The sequence below is a fragment of the Pleurodeles waltl genome, chromosome 7 (genome assembly GCF_031143425.1).
Source record: "Pleurodeles waltl isolate 20211129_DDA chromosome 7, aPleWal1.hap1.20221129, whole genome shotgun sequence".
In the NCBI taxonomy this organism is placed as follows: Eukaryota; Metazoa; Chordata; class Amphibia; order Caudata; family Salamandridae; genus Pleurodeles; species Pleurodeles waltl.
In genome coordinates, this window is record NC_090446.1 from 1051199132 (window position 1) to 1051217840 (window position 18709).

The window sequence follows — 18709 nt, forward strand, 5'->3', positions numbered from 1 at the left end:
TTAAAACTTGACAGGGCAATTTTCAGAAACAGTTCCTTGGGGGAAGAAAAGTTAGATCAATTTTCAGGTAATTACAACACTTACAGTTCCAGTCTCTGGGGGTTAGGAAGTCCACAGGTTGGGGTTCAAGTAAAGCCCAAACACCCACTACCAGCAACATGTGCCGGCTGGGTGCAGAGGTCAAAGTGTAGGCAAAATTAACATGGGTTCCTATGGAGATTGGGGGCACTTGGTTTCAGATCTGTATGCAAGTAAGTACCCGTGACTTTGGAGGGCAGACCTGGGGGGTTTAGAGGAGCACTGGGGAGAAGGGGGACACACGTAGGCACCAAACATACACCCTCAGCAGCGCTGGGGCGGGCCGGTGCAGGGTGCAAACAAGATGTTGGGTCTCCAATGGTTCTCTATGAGGGGTCTCCAGGGGTCGCTCAGAGGCAGCAGGCGAGGTCCAGGGGGGTCGTCTTGGGCAAACCACAGGCTGAACAGGGAGGAGGGCCTCCTGCTGAACGTTGCTGCACCGGAGGTCGGGTTCTCCAAGGCCTGGGGGCTGTGGGTGCAGTGCTTCTTTAGACGTCTGATATCTTTGCTTTGTCCGGAGCTTTGAGGTCGGGGGGGGGGGTCCTCTGGATTCTCTCTTCGGGCGTGGTTGTGGAGGAGTGGGGAGGTCAACCCAGGGTGAGCACTTGCTCAGAACTGCCTGGGAATCCTCTCTAGCTGTTTGGGCCACCTGGATACGTGCCGTGGGCATCAGGTGTAGAGTAGTTAGGACTCACGCACAACTTCACTAGCTGGAGTGCCCTGGGGCACTGTAATCCAAGGCTTTGATCTATTTGCTGCAGAATAGAACACACAGTGTCCAAACCTTTGCACATTGGAATTCCCAAAACAGTCTAAGTTGGGGGACGCCTTCTGTCTGTATTGGGGGTCGGGACTCATGTATATCCCTCCTCCTTCTGACCAGGGTGATAAAAAAGATTAAGAAGACCCTGCCCAAGTCATTCTAGTGACTCCAGACTGGACAAGGAGAGTGTACTTGAAACTTCTGACTATGACATCTGCCCTCTGATATGGCTGCCCTTTTGGTAGAACCTCCTGTTGCAGCAGCAGGGGGTGGGTCCTCCATCCAGTCCTAAAGAACCTCCACCTCCATGTGAGGAAATTGATTGGTGACCAGTTGATGGATTTTGATCCTTCTTCTGAAGTCGTTCTGGCAGCCAGACACCTGTCCACTTAATATGCATAATTGATTAATAGAGACTTCTAGCCGCAGATTATTTACCTTAGAATTTCCCCAGGGGTCAGACTGGATCCGAAAGATTTTTCTTGAGCAGTAACTCTTTGTGCCGGTAGGTGGCTTTGGTTGGCTCCGCAAGTGTCGTGGACATCGTCCGCACCAGAGGTGACATCCACAGCACCTATAGTTTGGTGCCACCAAGGTGTGCTGACGTTTGTTCTTTTCTTTCGTGACAGCGAGCACTGATCTGGGGAAGATATTTATCTAAGTTAAGCAAGACCAAAACGACAGAAATCCAACATACACAAGCGAAGATATGAACTTTTAAAGATTAAATCCCAATAAAGTGCTTAGAAACACAATTTCTCCAACTGGGATTGTCACAACGTAATTGACAGTGTTGATCCCAATAGCCTGACGCCTCTCGCGAGGGAGTGCAGCGTGGGTCATGTAGTCCTATGGACCCCAGGTACAGTACCTTTTAGAAAGGACAAAAACAAAGACGTTGCACGGAGTTGGGGAGGTGAGGCTTCACTGGAGCTGATGCGACATCGGTTACTTTCTGTTACTGGGAGGTGAGGAGTCTGTTCCTTACTGCTAGGCTAGTCAAGGGAGGTGAGGCGTCGGTTCCTTACGGTTACACGGAAGGTGAGGCGCATTGGTGGTGAGGCGTCAGTTCCTTACGATCTGGCAGGGTCGTTGAATCCGGCAGGTCAAGACGCATTGGGGTGAACTCTCAGGGTCGCGGTTACCACGGGGCCAGAGGCACAGCGGCGGAGTCTGGTGTCACAGATGTTGGTGACACACACTCAGGGCTCACAATGTTGTGGAACTTCAGCGACACTGTGGTGTCAGTCGCACTCGTGGCGGTTCAGCAGGGACCACAGCTTTGTGTGCAGGCAGCAGCACTGAGTCGGGCAGCGGAGACAGACACGGAGTTGTCTTGAGTTGGTGTATCTGGTTCTTGTTTTTAGGCAAGGTTTCACTCCCAAGGGCCCAGGAACTGGATTTGGCACCACTCTGCAAGTCGGGACTCTCAGCAAGAAAGCTTAGGTGCTGGCAGATTAGGTCTTTGATGTCCCTGCGACTTCTAACAGGAGAGGCAAGCTCAGTATAAGCCATTGAAGAAACTTGGAAAGCAGGATGTAGAAAGCAAAGTCCAGTCCTCTCACTCCCAGGGCAGAAGTAGCAGCAGCAGGCCAGCAAAGCAACAGGCAAAGTGGCAGGTCCTCCTGAAGAATCCAACTCTTCTCCCTGGCAGAATGTCCTCAGTCCAGTAGTGTTCTGAAGTTGTGGGGTCAGCAGTCCAATACGTATACTCATTTCTGCCTTCAAAGTAGGCAAGCTTCAAAGGGAAGACCTCTCCCTGTCCTGGCCCCAGACATGCTCCAGGGGGTTGGAGACTGCTTTGTTTAAGGACAGTCAGAGCCCTATTCACGTTTAAGTGTCAGCTCCTTCCTCCACTCTATCCCAGCGAGGAAGACCCATCAGGATATACAGGACACACCTCAGCTCCCTTTGTGTGACTGTCTAAAGTGAATTCACAAACAGTCCAACTGTCAGACTGACCCAAGCATGTATTCCACAGCCAGGCAGAGGCACAGAATGGTTAAGCAAGAAAACACACCATTTCTTAAAGTTACATTTTCAAACTTATAATCTAAAAAACAACTTTATCAAAAGCTGTAATTTAAATGGTGAGTTCAGAGTCCCTAAACTCCACATCTATATCTGTTCTCAATGGGAAATTACACATAAAAGATATTTCTAGGCAATTCCCATGTTAATCTGTGGCAGGGATAGGTCTTGTATTAGTGAAAAATCAAATTTAGCAGTATTTCACTGTCGGGATATTTAAAACATACTAGTACATGACCTACCTTTTAAATGCACTGCACCCTGCCCCTGGGGCCTACACTAGGGATGACTTACATGTAGTGAAAGGGAAGGTTTGTGCCTGGCAAGTGGGTGCACTGGCCAGGTCGAACTGGCATTTTAAATCTGCACACATAGATACTGCAGTGGCATGTCTGAGTCATGTTTACAGAGTCATTCACGTGGGTGACACAATCAGTGTTGCAAACCTACTAGTAGCATTTGATTTAAAGGCCCTGGGCACACACAGTGCACTTTGCCAGGGACTAAATCAAATATGTCAGTCATGGAGAAACCAATCACCAATTCAATTTGGACAGCGAGCACTTGCACAAGAGCACTGGTCAGCAGTAGTAAAGTGCCCAGAGCCTAAAGCCAACAAAACAGGTCAAACAAAATAGAAGGAAGAAGGCAACATGTTTGGGGATAACCCTGCAAAAGGGCCATTTCCAACAGCCAGACCAGGCATTGATTTTAGAAATTAAGACCTTTTTAGGTTAACATAAAAGTAACCTAACTTCATCACAGTATTAATTGACCAGTCGACTATACAAGTCTAAGTTGAAAGGCTACATAGTTAACATGTAGCCTTGTTAACTAGGTTTGAGGTTTGTATCATAACTCACTATTTCTTAGATATTTCTGTCTGTCGAAAGTGAGAATTTCCTATCAAACAGCCTGTTTCAGAATTCTTCTGATTTTGCAACAACAGTATTTCCTGTGTAATTTTGACAGGTATCTGTGTTTAACATTATTCTTATTGTACCCCTCTAACTTTATAAAGGATATTGGTTGTAGAAATGTTAAATCTTGTTGGATTAATAGTTTATTGAACTTTAGTTCTCTCTCTTGCTGAAATAGAACAAAGGACAACGCAGCAGGGACAAGTCTATTTTTTACATACCCAAACCGGTGTAAGCACCTGGCACGATCCAAGAGTACCTAGGTATGATCTGTTTTGTCTGTTTACGAATACCAGAGTTTTGTGTTTGAAAATTAATATTTTTGCTGTTTGGAAATGAAAAGATGAATGGTTATGGGAACAAATTAAATGTGTTCTTCAATGTGTATGTTATTGTATTTATTGCTGTGCTCTTCAGTTCTCCTTTTCTTCTTCTGGACAGACCATGGTATTACATCCATAACGTACCATGGGCAGGTCTCTAATCATTTCATACAAATTCTGAATTTGCAATCATTGCAAACTTAATAAAATGGGTCTGTGAGATTTCCACAAAACGCTGAACTGTGGTAATCTTTTTTGTAATCAAGCCTGTTAATCAGCAGGTTAGATTGGTGCCTTGAAGTCAAGGAAGTTTTGGCTCTTATTATAAACAATGGAAAAGGTATCTTACTCTCTGCATTTTTTTCAGTGTGTCATCTTATAGAGATTCAGCCTGCCCCTTCACTGCCATAAGATGAAAGTTGAGCTTTATCATTCCTTATCATTGTGGGCTCCCATGTTGTGAAGTCACAAGAATGTTAGCTCTCTAAGGGTCATCTACCTGGCACCATTTCAGTTTTGTCTTTCCTGCCACGGATGCTTAGTTCGTATATTCAAAAGCTTGAATCTTTCCTGTTGTGTAGGTGGTAGTCTCTTGCTAATTATAATAAGCAGTGTAGGGGAAATGATTGCAAAGCAGAAACAGCAGCGCTGCTAACCAATTCACATAATTATAAGAAGAACCAAAGTTCAGCCAATCAGGAAGGAGCTCCTGAGACACTGTCCCTCTCAAGGGATACCATACCTCTGATTTCTTATTGCATGTTGTGTGAAGGCAGTCTTCCTCAGCTCTGCAGTTTGTCTGCTTTTCAGCTGAATTTCGTCAAATATTAACCTTTACTTGAACTTAATTTGGTGACATCCTTAGCATATCTTCTAGTGGGCGTAAATTCTGAGAGAAAAACGTTGTCAGATTCTTTTTAAAAGGGTATTTTGTTAGATGTTGTGTATTTTGTGGTAGGCTCAACTATAATTGAGAATCCACACAATGAATGTCTTTACTGTCTTCATCCAGAAGGATTGTAAATATCACCCCACTTTCTTTGCAAAGACTCCTAAAGCCAGAGATGCAAGACCTTGCGTTGGGTTCAGAAAAAAATCATTTAAAAAAAATCCATCATCAGAAGATGAAGGTCAGAGAACATCTTGGCTTCATAAGAAGGCTCATAAAACAGAAGATCCTAGAGAAAGGGACTCCTCTAAGGAACCCTCTAAAGAAAATTCAGTAGCAGTGGCATAAAAAAGGGCCTCGCAATCCCCTGCAGTATGGAAGGGGGGGCCTGCCTGAGCTCCAGGGGGCCCCCTCAGCACAATACCAAGGCCTGAGAGCTCCTTAGTGAGTTCAGAGGGGGGGGGGCCCTCCATGTACTTTGCGGGGGGGTTCACGTTCTATTATGCCACTGTTCAGAAGGGTTGTGAAAAGAGATCTGTGGATAAGAACCTTTCCTCAAGAGGAGAGGGAAGAAACATTCTTCCACCTCTGAGAGACCAGAGATTACCTGAACTAAATAGAGACATTACATTTTTTTTTAAATGCAGCAGTTGGGCAATATTGTGGGAATTTAAGAGGTACATTTAACATTTCAGATCTTAAGCAATAAGAGTTCCAGGAATTTGGTTTGCAGGGTAGACCTCGACGTACCCCGCAACAGCCACATCTCCGCACACCTGAGACACCTGCATTGGCTCCCAGTCAGCAAAAGGATCACCTTCCGTCTTCTCACCCACGCACACAAAGCCCTCCACAACAAGGGACCGGAATACCTCAACAGACGCCTCAGCTTCTACGTCCCCACCCGCCCCCTCCGCTCCGCTGGCCTCGCACTTGCTGCCGTCCCTCGCACCCGCCGCTCCACGGCGGGTGGGAGATCCTTCTCCTTCCTGGCGGCCAGGACCTGGAACTCCCTCCCCACCAGCCTCAGGACCACCCAGGACCACTCCGCTTTCCGGAGACTCCTAAAGACTTGGCTGTTCGAGCAGCGATAACCCCCCCTTTCCCCCCTAGCGCCTTGAGACCCGCACGGGTGAGTAGCGCGCTTTATAAATGTTAATGATTTGATTTGATTTGATTTGATCATGATGCAAAATATGCTGGACTATTTCCTATACATCCTCAAACAAGTAATGGTCCAGCCATATGTCAAGCCCTCTATTTTACTTTGGCCTAATCAGCTGTATGTATCAGCAGCCATTGCAACTGTTTGCAGCCACCAATTCTCCACATCTCAGGTTTTCTGCATAGACTGGCCTCTTCATTAGTTCACCTCTGGCTTATGCACACTTATATTTGGACAACTATTCATGCTTTTCCATCTTTGTTGATGTTACTTCCCCCCTCACAGTTGCTTTATTTTTCCAAGAGGCCTTTTGAGTTGGCTCCTTGTTGATATGTAAAGAAGCTGTGTGGGATCAATCGCCTTGGCTTTTCTTTCCTTGTTCCTGCATCTGCTGCAGATTTTGTGTGTGTGTGTGTCTGTGTGTCTCAGACACATGGATGTGAAAATCTTAGTTTAACTCGCACAATATTTGTACAACCTATATCTCCTCACAGTAACTGCTTCTGGAAAAATTATTCACTTTTCAACCTCCTCTCTGTCCAATCACCTCATCAAAGATAACCCTTACACAATCAGGATCATGTACCCACCTCACCAAGAATATCACAAAAAACTGAATACAGAGATTTACGAGAGAACACTCACAACTGCTTGGAAACCTTTTAAACCTATAGAAGTGCTTTATTTGACATGTTTAGGAAAAGAGAGATTTTGTTTTCTGTTTCTTGACTGAAACAAAATGCCATCAATATGTTTTTCGAAGTTCAACTGTGAGAGTGAAAAAGCCCAAGCAGGCCATCACACAATATGTAGTGTGTGCCTTCTTGCCTCTCCTAGCCCAGACGTCTGTGAATTCTGCTTTAAGATGCCCTGGAAAACTTTGAAGAGCAGGGAGATCAGACCTCATGGTCTACAGGAAGACAAACACAGGTGTTAAGAGGCAGCGTCCAGAAGATCTGAGGTACCTGGTGGGGGCTCTTCTCCTGCAGCTGCTTCTTCCACCATTTTCTAGTTGTATCTTCCATGGAGATGGTGCGTGCGACTGCCTACGTGGACGGTACAGGAGGTCCATGTGGGAAACACTTGACTTATGTCATGGGCTGGCCATTTGTTGTTGCACATTACCAGATTGAAATCTGAGGTTCAACAAAGGATTTTAAATCTGCCATTATCTGGCACCACTATGTTTGGCGCCCAACAGACAATGAAATACAGCTTGGGCTGGCAGAGTCTGAAATTCTTCAGACTGTAGGCCTTGAAAAACATAAGGAATACAGCAAATATCAATAAAAACCTTACAACTAGCATTACCAGAAATGGAGGATTAAAGCATCTCAATGGCCATTTGTAATCCCACCTAACGCAGCAACATCAAATGTTCTTACTATATGGACACCTTACAAGTCCACAAAGGCATGGGGCTGCCTTCAGATACTAGCTGCTGCTTAAAGACCTTCTAAACCGTGACTTCTCTTTCCTTCTACGTTTTCCACTGGTAGGGGTAGGCTTCAGAATGCACGTGGGTGGGTGGAAGAAAATAGCAGAGAGCGTTGCTCAATGTTGTGTAAAATGGCTATTTTCTGAGGTTCCATTCCTCTGAAAAGGAAATATCAGTTAAATTGAGAGTTAATCCAGATGGATGGAAATAACCTTCTGACAGAAACTCAGTAGAACTGGTCTGAGAGCCCCAACAAGGAAAGAGTGTTTACTCCTCTTACATTGTGATTCGAAAGAAGGGACAAACGTAGGAGTATAGTCTCATCCTAGACCTCAGAAGAACAAACAAGTACATAACGAGTGAGACATCTTATATGTGGACAGTTCACCAGTTATAATCCTAACATTTGACAAATATCTTAAAGTTGCATATTTCTGCATTCCCATCATAAAGAAAAATTTTACATTTCTGACATTCCTAGTGTGCAGTGTACAATACGGAGCCATACCTTTTGGCCTCAAGTCAGCACCACTGACCATTTCAAATTGTATTGCAGTGGTTGTGGCACATCTCTCATCTGTCTACCCCTCCTGGATGATTAGCATTTAAAGACCCCAACATCAGTACATCCAGCTTCACTAGAATATGATACTGTGCTGCAATGAGTGGGACTTATAGCGAATCACACAAAGTCTGTGGCATTTCTTGCTACAAGCTATACATTACCTGTGATGGTCTTAAACACTCGATTAGCAAGTGTGTCCCTCAAAGGAGAGATTGCTTTCTATCTGTCTAAAGTGTTTGAAACTTGTTCTTGTTTCTTAAGTAAAGCTACATTTAGCAATCTTTACTGCTCACAGAAAAAGTCCTTATCATACCTCTTTCTTTGAAACCCCACCTTTGAAAGACTTCTTGGAAGGGATTGAGAAAGTTTACCCTTTTTTCATTTCATTGGGACTTAAGGTATTCTTTTCCAACTATGGTGTCCTTTTTTGAGCTTATTCATAAGGCTACTCCTGTACAATATATTTCCTTTAACACTGCCTTTCTAGTGGCCATAACATTATCCCATAGAATTGGTGAGATCCAGGCCTTATTCTTTAAGGACAAGTATACAGTTTTACACAAGGATAAAGTTGTGATGAGAACACATGCTAGTGCCCTATCTAAAGTTGTTTCTTATTTTCAAGTCAGTCAGACTATTTGTGTTCCAACTTTCTTCCAGACTTCCTCTTCTCCTGGAGAACGAGCTTTACATTTGCTTGATGTGAATAGCCTTTGACTGGATCAGGAAAGGATGGTACCCGGAGCGTCTGAGTTTTTGCTCTCTAATTTGGTTACCACTTTGGGAGGACCTCCTGTCTCAGCGACAGGGGGCGAGTTTCTGAAATCTACACCTTCTTGTGTAGAGATTAAGTGTTGGCAGTTAAATGTGTTTGAACTCCTGACAATAGTAGTCTGTTATCAGCATAAAGGGCAATACTTACATGCCATCTTCAACAATTGTAGGCAGACAGTTAATTATAGGGATGGTACAGAGTGGGTCTGCAATAGGAACATGCAGTTCAAAAGTCAAAAGAACCCACAGTTTACATATTGTGGTTACACTTTGACTTGCCAAAGCTTCCATTCATGCAGTCACAGTGGCTATGTACTATCACTCCATGGCTTGGTCACACATCCATTGCATCTTTGTCATCTACCCCTGGTGACGCGGCAAAGTATGCTTGATATGGGCCCCAGATATCTTTCAGGGGGCTGCACAACGGTAACAGTGTACTATATGTGTCTCACTGCATGTTACAATAAGTCATGTCTCTGTGCCATTCATTCATCGTTGTGAGTGGACCCTGTAAGGAAATGCCTCCTTGGCATGGTTACCCCCTGACTTTTCGCCTTTGCTGGCACTAAGTTATGATTTGAAAGTGTGCTGGGACCCTGCTAACCAGGCCCCAGCACCAGTGTTCTTTCCCTAAACTGTACCTTTGTCTTCACAATTGGCACAACCCTGGCACTCAGGTAAGTCCCTTATAGCTGGTACCCCTGGTACCAAGGGCCCTGATGCCAGGGAAGGACTCTAAGGGCTGCAGCATGTCTTATGCCACCCTGGGGACCCCTCCCTCAGCACATACACACTGCTTCACAGCTTGTGTGTGCTGTGGGGAGAAAAAGACTAAGTCGACCCCTCAGAGTGCCATGCCAACCTCACACTGCCTGTGGCATAGGTAAGTCACCCCTCTAGCAGGCCTTACAACCCTAAGGCAGGGTGCACTATACCACAGGTAAGGGCATTTGTGCATGAACACTATGCCCCTACAGGGTCTAAGCAAAACCTTAGACATTGTAAGTGCAGGGTAGCCATAAGAGTATATGGTCTGGGAATCTGTCAAACCCGAACTCCACAGCACCATAATGGCTACACTGAAAACTGGGAAGTTTGGTATCAAACTTCTCAGCACAATAAATGCACACTGATGCCAGTGTACATTTTATTGTGAAATACACCCAGAGGGCATCTTAGAGATGCCCCCCTGAAAACATACCCGACTTCCAGTGTGGGCTGACTAGTTTTTGCCAGCCTGACACATACCAGACATGTTGCTGGCCACATGGGGAGAGTGCCTTTGTCACTCTGTGGCCAGGAACAAAGCCTGTACTGGGTGGGGTGCTTTTCACCTCCCCCTGCAGGAACTGTAACACCTGGCGGTGAGCCTCAAAGGCTCACCCCCTTTGTTACAGCGCCCCAGGGCATCCCAGCTAGTGGAGATGCCCGCCCCTCCAGCCACTGCCCCCACTTTTGGCGGCAAGGCTGGAGGAGATAATGAGAAAAACAAGGAGGAGTCACCCCCCAGTCAGGACAGCCCCTAAGGTGTCCTGAGCTGAGGTGACTCTTACTTTTAGAAATCCTCCATCTTGTCGAAGGAGGATTCCCCCAATAGGATTAGGGATGTGCCCCCCTCCTCACAGGGAGGAGGCACAAAGAGGGTGTAGCCACCCTCAAGGACAGTAGCCATTGGCTACTGCCCTCCCAGACCTAAACACACCCCTAAATTCTGTATTTAGGGGCCCCCAGAACCGAGGAAGATAGATTCCTGCAACCTAAAGAAGAAGAAGGACTGCTGACCTGAAGCCCTGCAGTGAAGACGGAGACGACAACTGATTTGGCCCAGCCCCACCGGCCTGTCTCCCTACTTCAACGAAAAACTGCAACAGCGACGCATCCAACACGGACCAGCGACCTCTGAAGCCTCAGAGGGCTGCCCTACATCTAAAGGACCAAGAAGCTCCCGAGAACAGCGGCCCTGTTCGACAAACTGGAATTTTCTGCAACAAAGAAGCAACTTTAAAGACTCCATGTTTCCCACCGGAAGCGTGAGACTTTCCACTCTGCACCCAAAGCCCCCGGCTCGACCTGCGGAAAACAAACACCTCAGGGAGGACTCCCCGGCGACTGTGAGCCCGTGAGTAGCCAGAGTTGCCCCCCCTGAGCCTCCACAGCGACGCCTGCAGAGGAAATCCAGAGGCTCCCGCTGACCGCGAATGCCTGTAACAAGGGACCCGATGCCTGGAACCAACACTGCACCCGCAGCCCCCAGGACCTGAAGGAACCGAACTCCAGTGCAGGAGCGACCCTCTGCCTAGCCCAGGTGGTGGCTTCCCCGAGGAGCCCCCCTGTGCCTGCCTGCATCTTTGAAGAGACCCATGGGTCTCCCCATTGCTTTCAATACAAAACCCAACGCCTGTTTGCACTCTACAACCGGCCGCCCCTGTGCCGCTGAGGGTGTACTTTCTGTGCCTGCTTGTGTCTTCCCCCCCACCCCCCCACACCCCACCCGGTGCGCTACAAAACCCCCCTGGTCTGCCCTCTGAGGAGGTGGGTACTTACCTGCTGGCAGACTGGAACCGGGGCACCCCTGTTTCCATTGAAGCCTATGTGTTTTGGGCACCACTTTGACCTCTGCACCTGACCGTCCCTGAGCTGCTGGTGACGTAACTTTGGGGTTGCCTTCAACCCCCAACGGTGGGCTACCTTGGACCCAACTTTGAACCCTGTAAGTGTTTTACTTACCTGTGAACTTAACAATTACTTACCTCCCCCAGGAACTGTTGATTTTTGCACTGTGTCCACTTTTAAAATAGCTTATTGCCATTTTTGTCAAAACTGTACATGCTATTGTGATTATTCAAAGTTCCTAGAATACCTTAGTGAAATACCTTTAATTTGAAGTATTACTTGTAAATCTTGAACCTGTGGTTCTTCAAATAAACTAAGAAAATATATTTTTCTATATAAAAACCTATTGGCCTGGAGTAAGTCTTTGAGGGTGTGTTCCTCATTTATTGCCTGTGTGTGTACAACAAATGCTTAACACTACCCTCTGATAAGCCTACTGCTCGACCACACTACCACAGAATATAGCATTAGAATTATCTCTTTTTGCCACTATCTTACCTCTAAAGGGAACCCTTGGACTCTGTGCACACTATTTCTTACTTTGAAATAGTATATACAGAGCCAACTTCTTACAGACCCCAAAAACTAAAGTTCTTTCCGTCACCAGGCCAGCAGCAAACCTAACACCACTAGGCACTGGACAGTCACCAGCCCCCTGGCACCCCTTCTCCCCCCCCCCCCCCCCCCCCCCCCCCCCCCCCCACACACACACACACACACACACACACACACACACACACACACACACCCCTTGTCATAACCCAGGAGGGCAATCAACTGAGTAATAGCCTCAAGTTCTTTGCCCAAAAAAAACTCTGCTCTCCTAGTTAGGCCCCACTTTATTCCTTGTATCTGATGTGACTTTGACTGACAGTGCACTGGGTCCCTGCTAACCAGGTCCCCAGTGGCAGATCTCTTTCCCTAAATTGTTTCTCCCAATTGGCACAATGTTTAGTACTCTTTGTAAGTCCCTAGTAAATCGTACCCCTGCTACATAGGGTGTGGTGTGCTAAAGGAGGTCCCTAAGGGCTGCAGCACACATTGTGACAACTTCAGGGACCTCTCACCAAACGCACACAGCGCCACCATCGCAGGCTTCATCTCTTGGTGCAGACAAAAGTGAAAATACGACCTGTAAATCATTCCTGTGTGCCAGGTCCTGTACCACAGCATGTGATATTTGTAAGTCACCCCTACAGAAGGCCAACAGCCCTAAGGCAGGGTGCATTATATCACTTGTGAGGACTTATCTTCATGAGCGGATATGCCCTTGCTGTGTCTTTGGAGATTCTTACACATAGTAAGTGGGCAGGAAAGCCATTTTAGATACATGTGCTGGACACTGGTCAATACGAGTTCTCCAGCTACATAATGGCTTCTGTGGACATAGGAATATTTGATATCAAACATCTCATATTAATAAACCCTCCCTGCATCCACTGATGGGTTTATTAAAACATGCCCCCAGAAAGCACCTTAGAGGTGCCCCTAAAAATCTTCCCGACTGCTAGTGTGTTGACTGACTGTTCTAAACTAGCACAGCCACACTAGACAGATTTCTGACCTTCTGAGGTGAGAGCCAGCGCTCTTGGATGCCAGGAACAAAAGCCTGCTCTGGGCGGAGGTGTTATCATCTCTTCCAGGCAAGATGGACATTCCAGGACGGGAAGCTTCAAAGGACCAGCCACCTTTGTGACCCAGGTCTCTCCAGATGGCGAAGAAGACCACCCCTCTGTCCTGACCCCAATTCTCAGAGGCAAGACAGGTGAAAAAAATAGTAAGATTAGGAGGTGTGCCCACATCATGCCAGTCCCACCACTTAGGTGAACCAGCTGATGTGGACACCACTTTTCAAATTCCTCCATCTTGGTTTAGACAGAATTAGTATTCCTGGGTCATGGTTATGCCCACTTCCTAGCGGAAGTGGCCATATAAAGGGTGTAGTTACCCTAAAGGTAAGCAACCCATTGGCTGCTACCTGGCACTCTGAGTATTTAGGTGGCACCCCTGAACCAAAGAACTCTGGATTCAACCGATCAAGATTAGAACGAAGAAGAGCTACTGCCTTTTGAGAACAGCTGAAGAGCTGTGGACTTATTGGCACGAAAGCCTGCTTGCTCACACCTCTCTCGGCAGTCGCAACAGTGTGACTCGCCCTGCAAAGCTGGAGAACTACAAAAGCCTTGGGTAGCCTGCCAGCACCTCACAAATCACCACCAGTCTCCCATGGAGTACAGGAGCTACTTTGAATGCAGGCACCGAAAAGCAAAGTCCTGTCCATCACCCTGCAGCTCCCCGACCAACGCTGCAGACGACCAGGAGGCGATACCCATGAACTGGAGGACCAGGACTAGCTCCCCACTGCGGGTGATAACATCAGGACCAACCGGAGCTCAGTAGCACCAATTCCTGGGATACCGGACGCCCTGCACCAAGCAGAAATCATAGAACGGGGTGTAATTTGAGGAGATGTGGCGCTCAGGATGCCAATCTACCTATGTAGGTGCCGGGGAGCCTCACAAGGGAAACACCCAACCCTTAGAGGTCAAACAACCTCTAAACTCAAGAAAATGCACAATGAGGGGCCCCTAAAAATATACCAGGAACATTAAGATGTACATTTCACATAGAAAATAGTTGCACAGATCAGTTCATATTGCACCATGCAGGTCATGGAGTCAAATAGTAAGGTCACTACACAGTAATGCCAGTTTGCCCGAAACCAATATGCTCCAATGTATAAATTCACCGAATGGAAGTTCCAATCAACTCAATCTTCCCGAATATCGCCTCCGTATACAAATATCGGCGTCTTAGTGTCCGAACGCCTAGCGAGTGCGCTATTCGGGAAGATTGAGTTGATTGGAACTTCCATTCCATTCGGTGAATTTATACATTGGAGCATATCGGTTTCGGGCTATTTGGCATTACTGTGTATTACTTAAGTGTTAATGGACTTTTAAGCCCTGAAGAAGTCGTAAGGGATGTAAACAATTCCTAAAGACGAAACACGTGTTGGCTGGAAGGCTGGAAGTACAAATTTCTTTGGATTGCAGACTGTTCAGTGTGAAATCACATTTTGAATAAACTTTGGACTGATCAAGTGACCTTACTATTTGACTCCATGACCTGCATGGTGCAATATGGACTGATCTGTGCAACTATTTTCTATGTGAAATGTACATCTTAATGTTCCTGGTATATTTTTAGGGGCCCCTCATTGTGCATTGCCCTGCACCAAGCACCAGTGAGCGCCCTTTCCGGATTCCCACTGCACCAGGACCAAGCAGCCATTGAGGGATATCTGGACCACTGAGACCCACTTCTTGAGTGGCCTAGCAGTCTTGATTTTGCCCTTGCCAGCTGTTGGCCCCTAACTGCAAGGAGCATGTTTGCACATAGAGTCCAGCTGCCCTATCCACCCTGCATCTGAGCAGCCCTGCCCGGATCCTGAAGAACCGGCTGTGCCCTCTTGCTATAAGGCCCCTTGCGTCCCAGGCCCCTGTTTGGGAGCTCTCAGACTTGTCCTTAAGTCCTCCTTTGCAGCCTTTTTCACCTCTTCTCAGTAACGCGCCATGCTGCAATCTCACTGGTACCCTGCTTCCAGTGGAATCCAGAGAGGTCCTGACAAACTGCTGGTAGTACTTTGGACCTTGGGCCCCTACATCTGTAAACCCAGAAGGTGAACCCCTGGAACAGACTGTATTTACCTTTATACATTATTGACTCTTCCTTCTATATAATTGCATTGTGCGTAAACACACACAGGTTTGAACTCTTTACTTGCCAGTAATAAATACCGAAAGCAGTACTTACTCTTTTGCGAAGTTCTTAATTTCAAAAACATATATAGAAAGAAGTGTTATTTTTCTAAATTGGTCTCAGATTTAATCTTTGTCTCTCTAATTTATTTCCTCTGTGAGTACAACAAATGCTTTGCACTGCCCTCTGATAAGCATAACTGCTCACCCACACTACATCAAAGGAGAGCGTTGGTATTATCTACTTTAGCTACTGTCAACCAATTGAGCATCCAGTGGACTCTCTACACGGTGTACTTCTTTTTAGTACAGTTTAGTTTAGTTCTCATGTAGAGAGCGAGAGTCCTACAGTGCATGAATCCAGCCTCCTCACCCACACAGTGCTGGCAGTTTGCAGTATCAGGTAAGCCATATTGGAATGTTCGAACTGGTGTATAATATACCCTATTGACATATTTAAATTGTAGAAGTCTGTGCCTATTGTTTAGTGAAAGCGTTTTTACTACTGTGCAACAATACTTCAGTCCTGCACGCCTCCTGTGCGTATGTATAGAATCTGGACACCAGCCAACAGGGCGCTGTGGTTTGTAAAAGAGAGGATAACGCAGTCATCTCCAGCAGGTCCACTATGTCCTCCCCTAATAATACCCACATGACGTGTTCTGGAGTAATAAAACTGAGTGAGATTAGTGACCTATAACATTGTCACAAACTAGATCCCAGGTGGACGTGGGACCCTCACTAAAAAAAAGTCTCCCATGGTCTTTATACCCAGTTTGCATAATGCTTGCACTGTTTCTTGCTCTGGTCCTAGTGGGAACCATATACACCAGTCTAATGGCACATGAGGTGAATATAACCGTGACCCAGCCTTTTGGTTGAGGTGACGTTGCCAGGCACAAATTGCAGTATTTAAAGAATCTAATGTGGTGTAGTGCCTTACCGGTCTCCAGAACAGCACCTGCAGCAGAGACAGTGGAACCGCAGCATCTCGCTCTAACCACAAATGTGGTAGTTCCCATGGGCAGTGTATACAGAAATGTGCAAAGGAACATTTTGCTGCTCTATAGTATGTTTCTAGGTCAGGGGTGTTAAGAATACCCTATATCATATGGTAAGGTCAAAGTCTCCCAGCGTACCTGCAACTGCCTACCAGCCCCAGCTAATCAAATCATTAAGAGTACGGAGGCCATTGAAAACTGCTCTAAGTAAGATTGGGATATTTGCAAATAAAAATAAGAATCTGGGCAACACCACCATTTTCATGATGGCTATGTGCCCGGTTAAGGGTAATGGTAGCTTAACCCAACGGTCTGTTGCATTCGACAGTCTCTGCTTGGCCCTGCTATAGTTGTCTTGCATCATCATTACCGGGACTGTGTGCACTTGGATCCCTAGATAGTGGACAGTGTCTGCAGTCCACTGTAATATATACATCGACTGTACCAGTTGCGGCAGGCGTAAGCGGCAATATGATAGATTTGTCCCAGTTTGTGAAGTCCAGAATGCCTGCCAAACAACACTACCTCTTGGAGTACTAGCTCCATTGAACACTAGGTCGTGTGTGTAGAATAACGTCTCATATGTGTCATGGTAAATTGTAATTTGGGAATCGCAAACCGCTAAGTGCGCAACATTCCAGAGGCTCAGCTACTAGGGCAGACAACAAAGGGGACAGGGGCCAACCCCGGCTCGTGCCTCTCTGAATGTCAGTTGAGGCAGAGACAACACCATTCACTCTGAGACAAGCAGTAGGCTGCAAGTAGAGCACTTTGGCAAGCTGAAGAAAAACATCTCCCACCCCTACGCTCTGCAGAACCGCCAGCATAAAACCCCATTCAACGCTTTCTCTGCATTAAGAAATACAGCAGCAGCATGCACTGTAGGATCTAGGCGCTGGATCGCCCCAAAAAGCTTTCTGAGATTAAACGTTGAACTGCGACCTGGAATGAAGCCTGTCTCCTCCGGTCCCACCGCGACCGGAACCAGGAGGTGGGGAGCAGCCGATTTCCCAGTATCTTTTCATATATCTTGGTATCTACATTTAATAGTGACAGGGGCTGATAAATGAGGAACAGTAGTTCACTGGTTTGCCCAGTTCAACAGTGTTATCAATAGAGGATGTCAACTGGCAGAACAATAGTCATCTGCTCGTCCTTGGCCATTTCCTTATGAAATATTGACAAATGTGGTATTAGCTGGTCCTGAAATGCCTTATAGAAAGCAACAGTGATCCGATCGGTGCTTGGCGCTTTGCCAGAGGGCATACCCTTGAGGGCCGCACAGATTTCCTCTGGACCCAGGGGTGCCATGAGGCACTCCCTGGTGAGCTCCTTCATTGCTGTATGTGCAAGGTAGTCAGTGGTGGCAGTGTTATCATAATTGTAGCGTGTTTCATATAAGGTGGTATACCTGTGGAGCCTAGATGAGATCTGCTCTGGTGCATATAGTGGGTGCCCATGTTCCTACAGCGTTTCTAGGATTGCATCGTCATGATGCTGGGGGTTCAGCAGCACAGCCAGGGTCACTCCTGGGTGTTCACCATCCACTTATGTTTGTGCAATCACGTATTTCCCCAAGTAATTCACCTCACTCTGCGCTATTTCCTGGTATTCATCCAACTTAGATCTGATAGTGCCCAGAAGGCCCGATTCTCTGTGTCTCCATGCTGCTATTCCAGCTCTGTAAGCTCCTTGCCTAACTGGGCCACACACACCCCCGCAATGACCTCCAAACTACTGCATGCTTAGAGTGACACCCAATATGTTTTCCTGAAACGTCTCCCATACTGTTGCAAACTTAGCCACTCAGCCCACATTTATAGTGAAGAATTATTCAGTTGCCTGTGTGAGCTTGTCCTGGAAAACTTCATTTTGAATGGAGTACAGGTCAGTTCTGATGGCCTTGGGGTATGCAGCTCCAGTTCTAAAAGATCTGGTGAACGGTTGGCATATGTACGAGACAGTGGTCTGCATCTTTGCACTCGAGAGGCTAGCCTCTGGGTCAACAGCCAAAAATCAATTTGGGTGTGAATGTCATGTACAGATGAATATTGTGTGTGCTCCATAGTCATAAAGGATCTGTTTTGCCAAATATCCAATAGTCCACAGCTATCGCCGATATAGCGCGTGCTGCCGCAGTGCTGGTCCTTTGGATCCGTCAAGTTCTGGACAGAGCAGTCATTGAAATCGCCTCCTGAAGTTGGGGGAGGTCGCCCCACTGCACCAGTACCCCACTGCACGTGGAGTAGAGTGCCCTATAAAACCTTGTGTCATCAGGGTTGGGACCATACACCCTGACCACTAACATTGCAAGATCATTCCTAGCGCAGTGTGTTATCACATACCTGCACACATTTCCCTCACCTTCACATCCAAACCTCTACG

General features: G+C 46.7%; 1 protein-coding gene across 1 annotated transcript in view; it reads left to right on the forward strand.

The window, feature by feature from the left end:
• SMURF2 (SMAD specific E3 ubiquitin protein ligase 2) overlaps positions 1-18709 on the forward strand; it is a 708378-nt gene that overhangs the window by 413702 nt on the left and 275967 nt on the right. The window contains exon 9 of the mRNA XM_069199920.1: positions 3971-4055. Within this exon, the coding sequence (XP_069056021.1) occupies positions 3971-4055 (85 nt within the window). The remainder of the gene's footprint in view (positions 1-3970; positions 4056-18709) is intronic.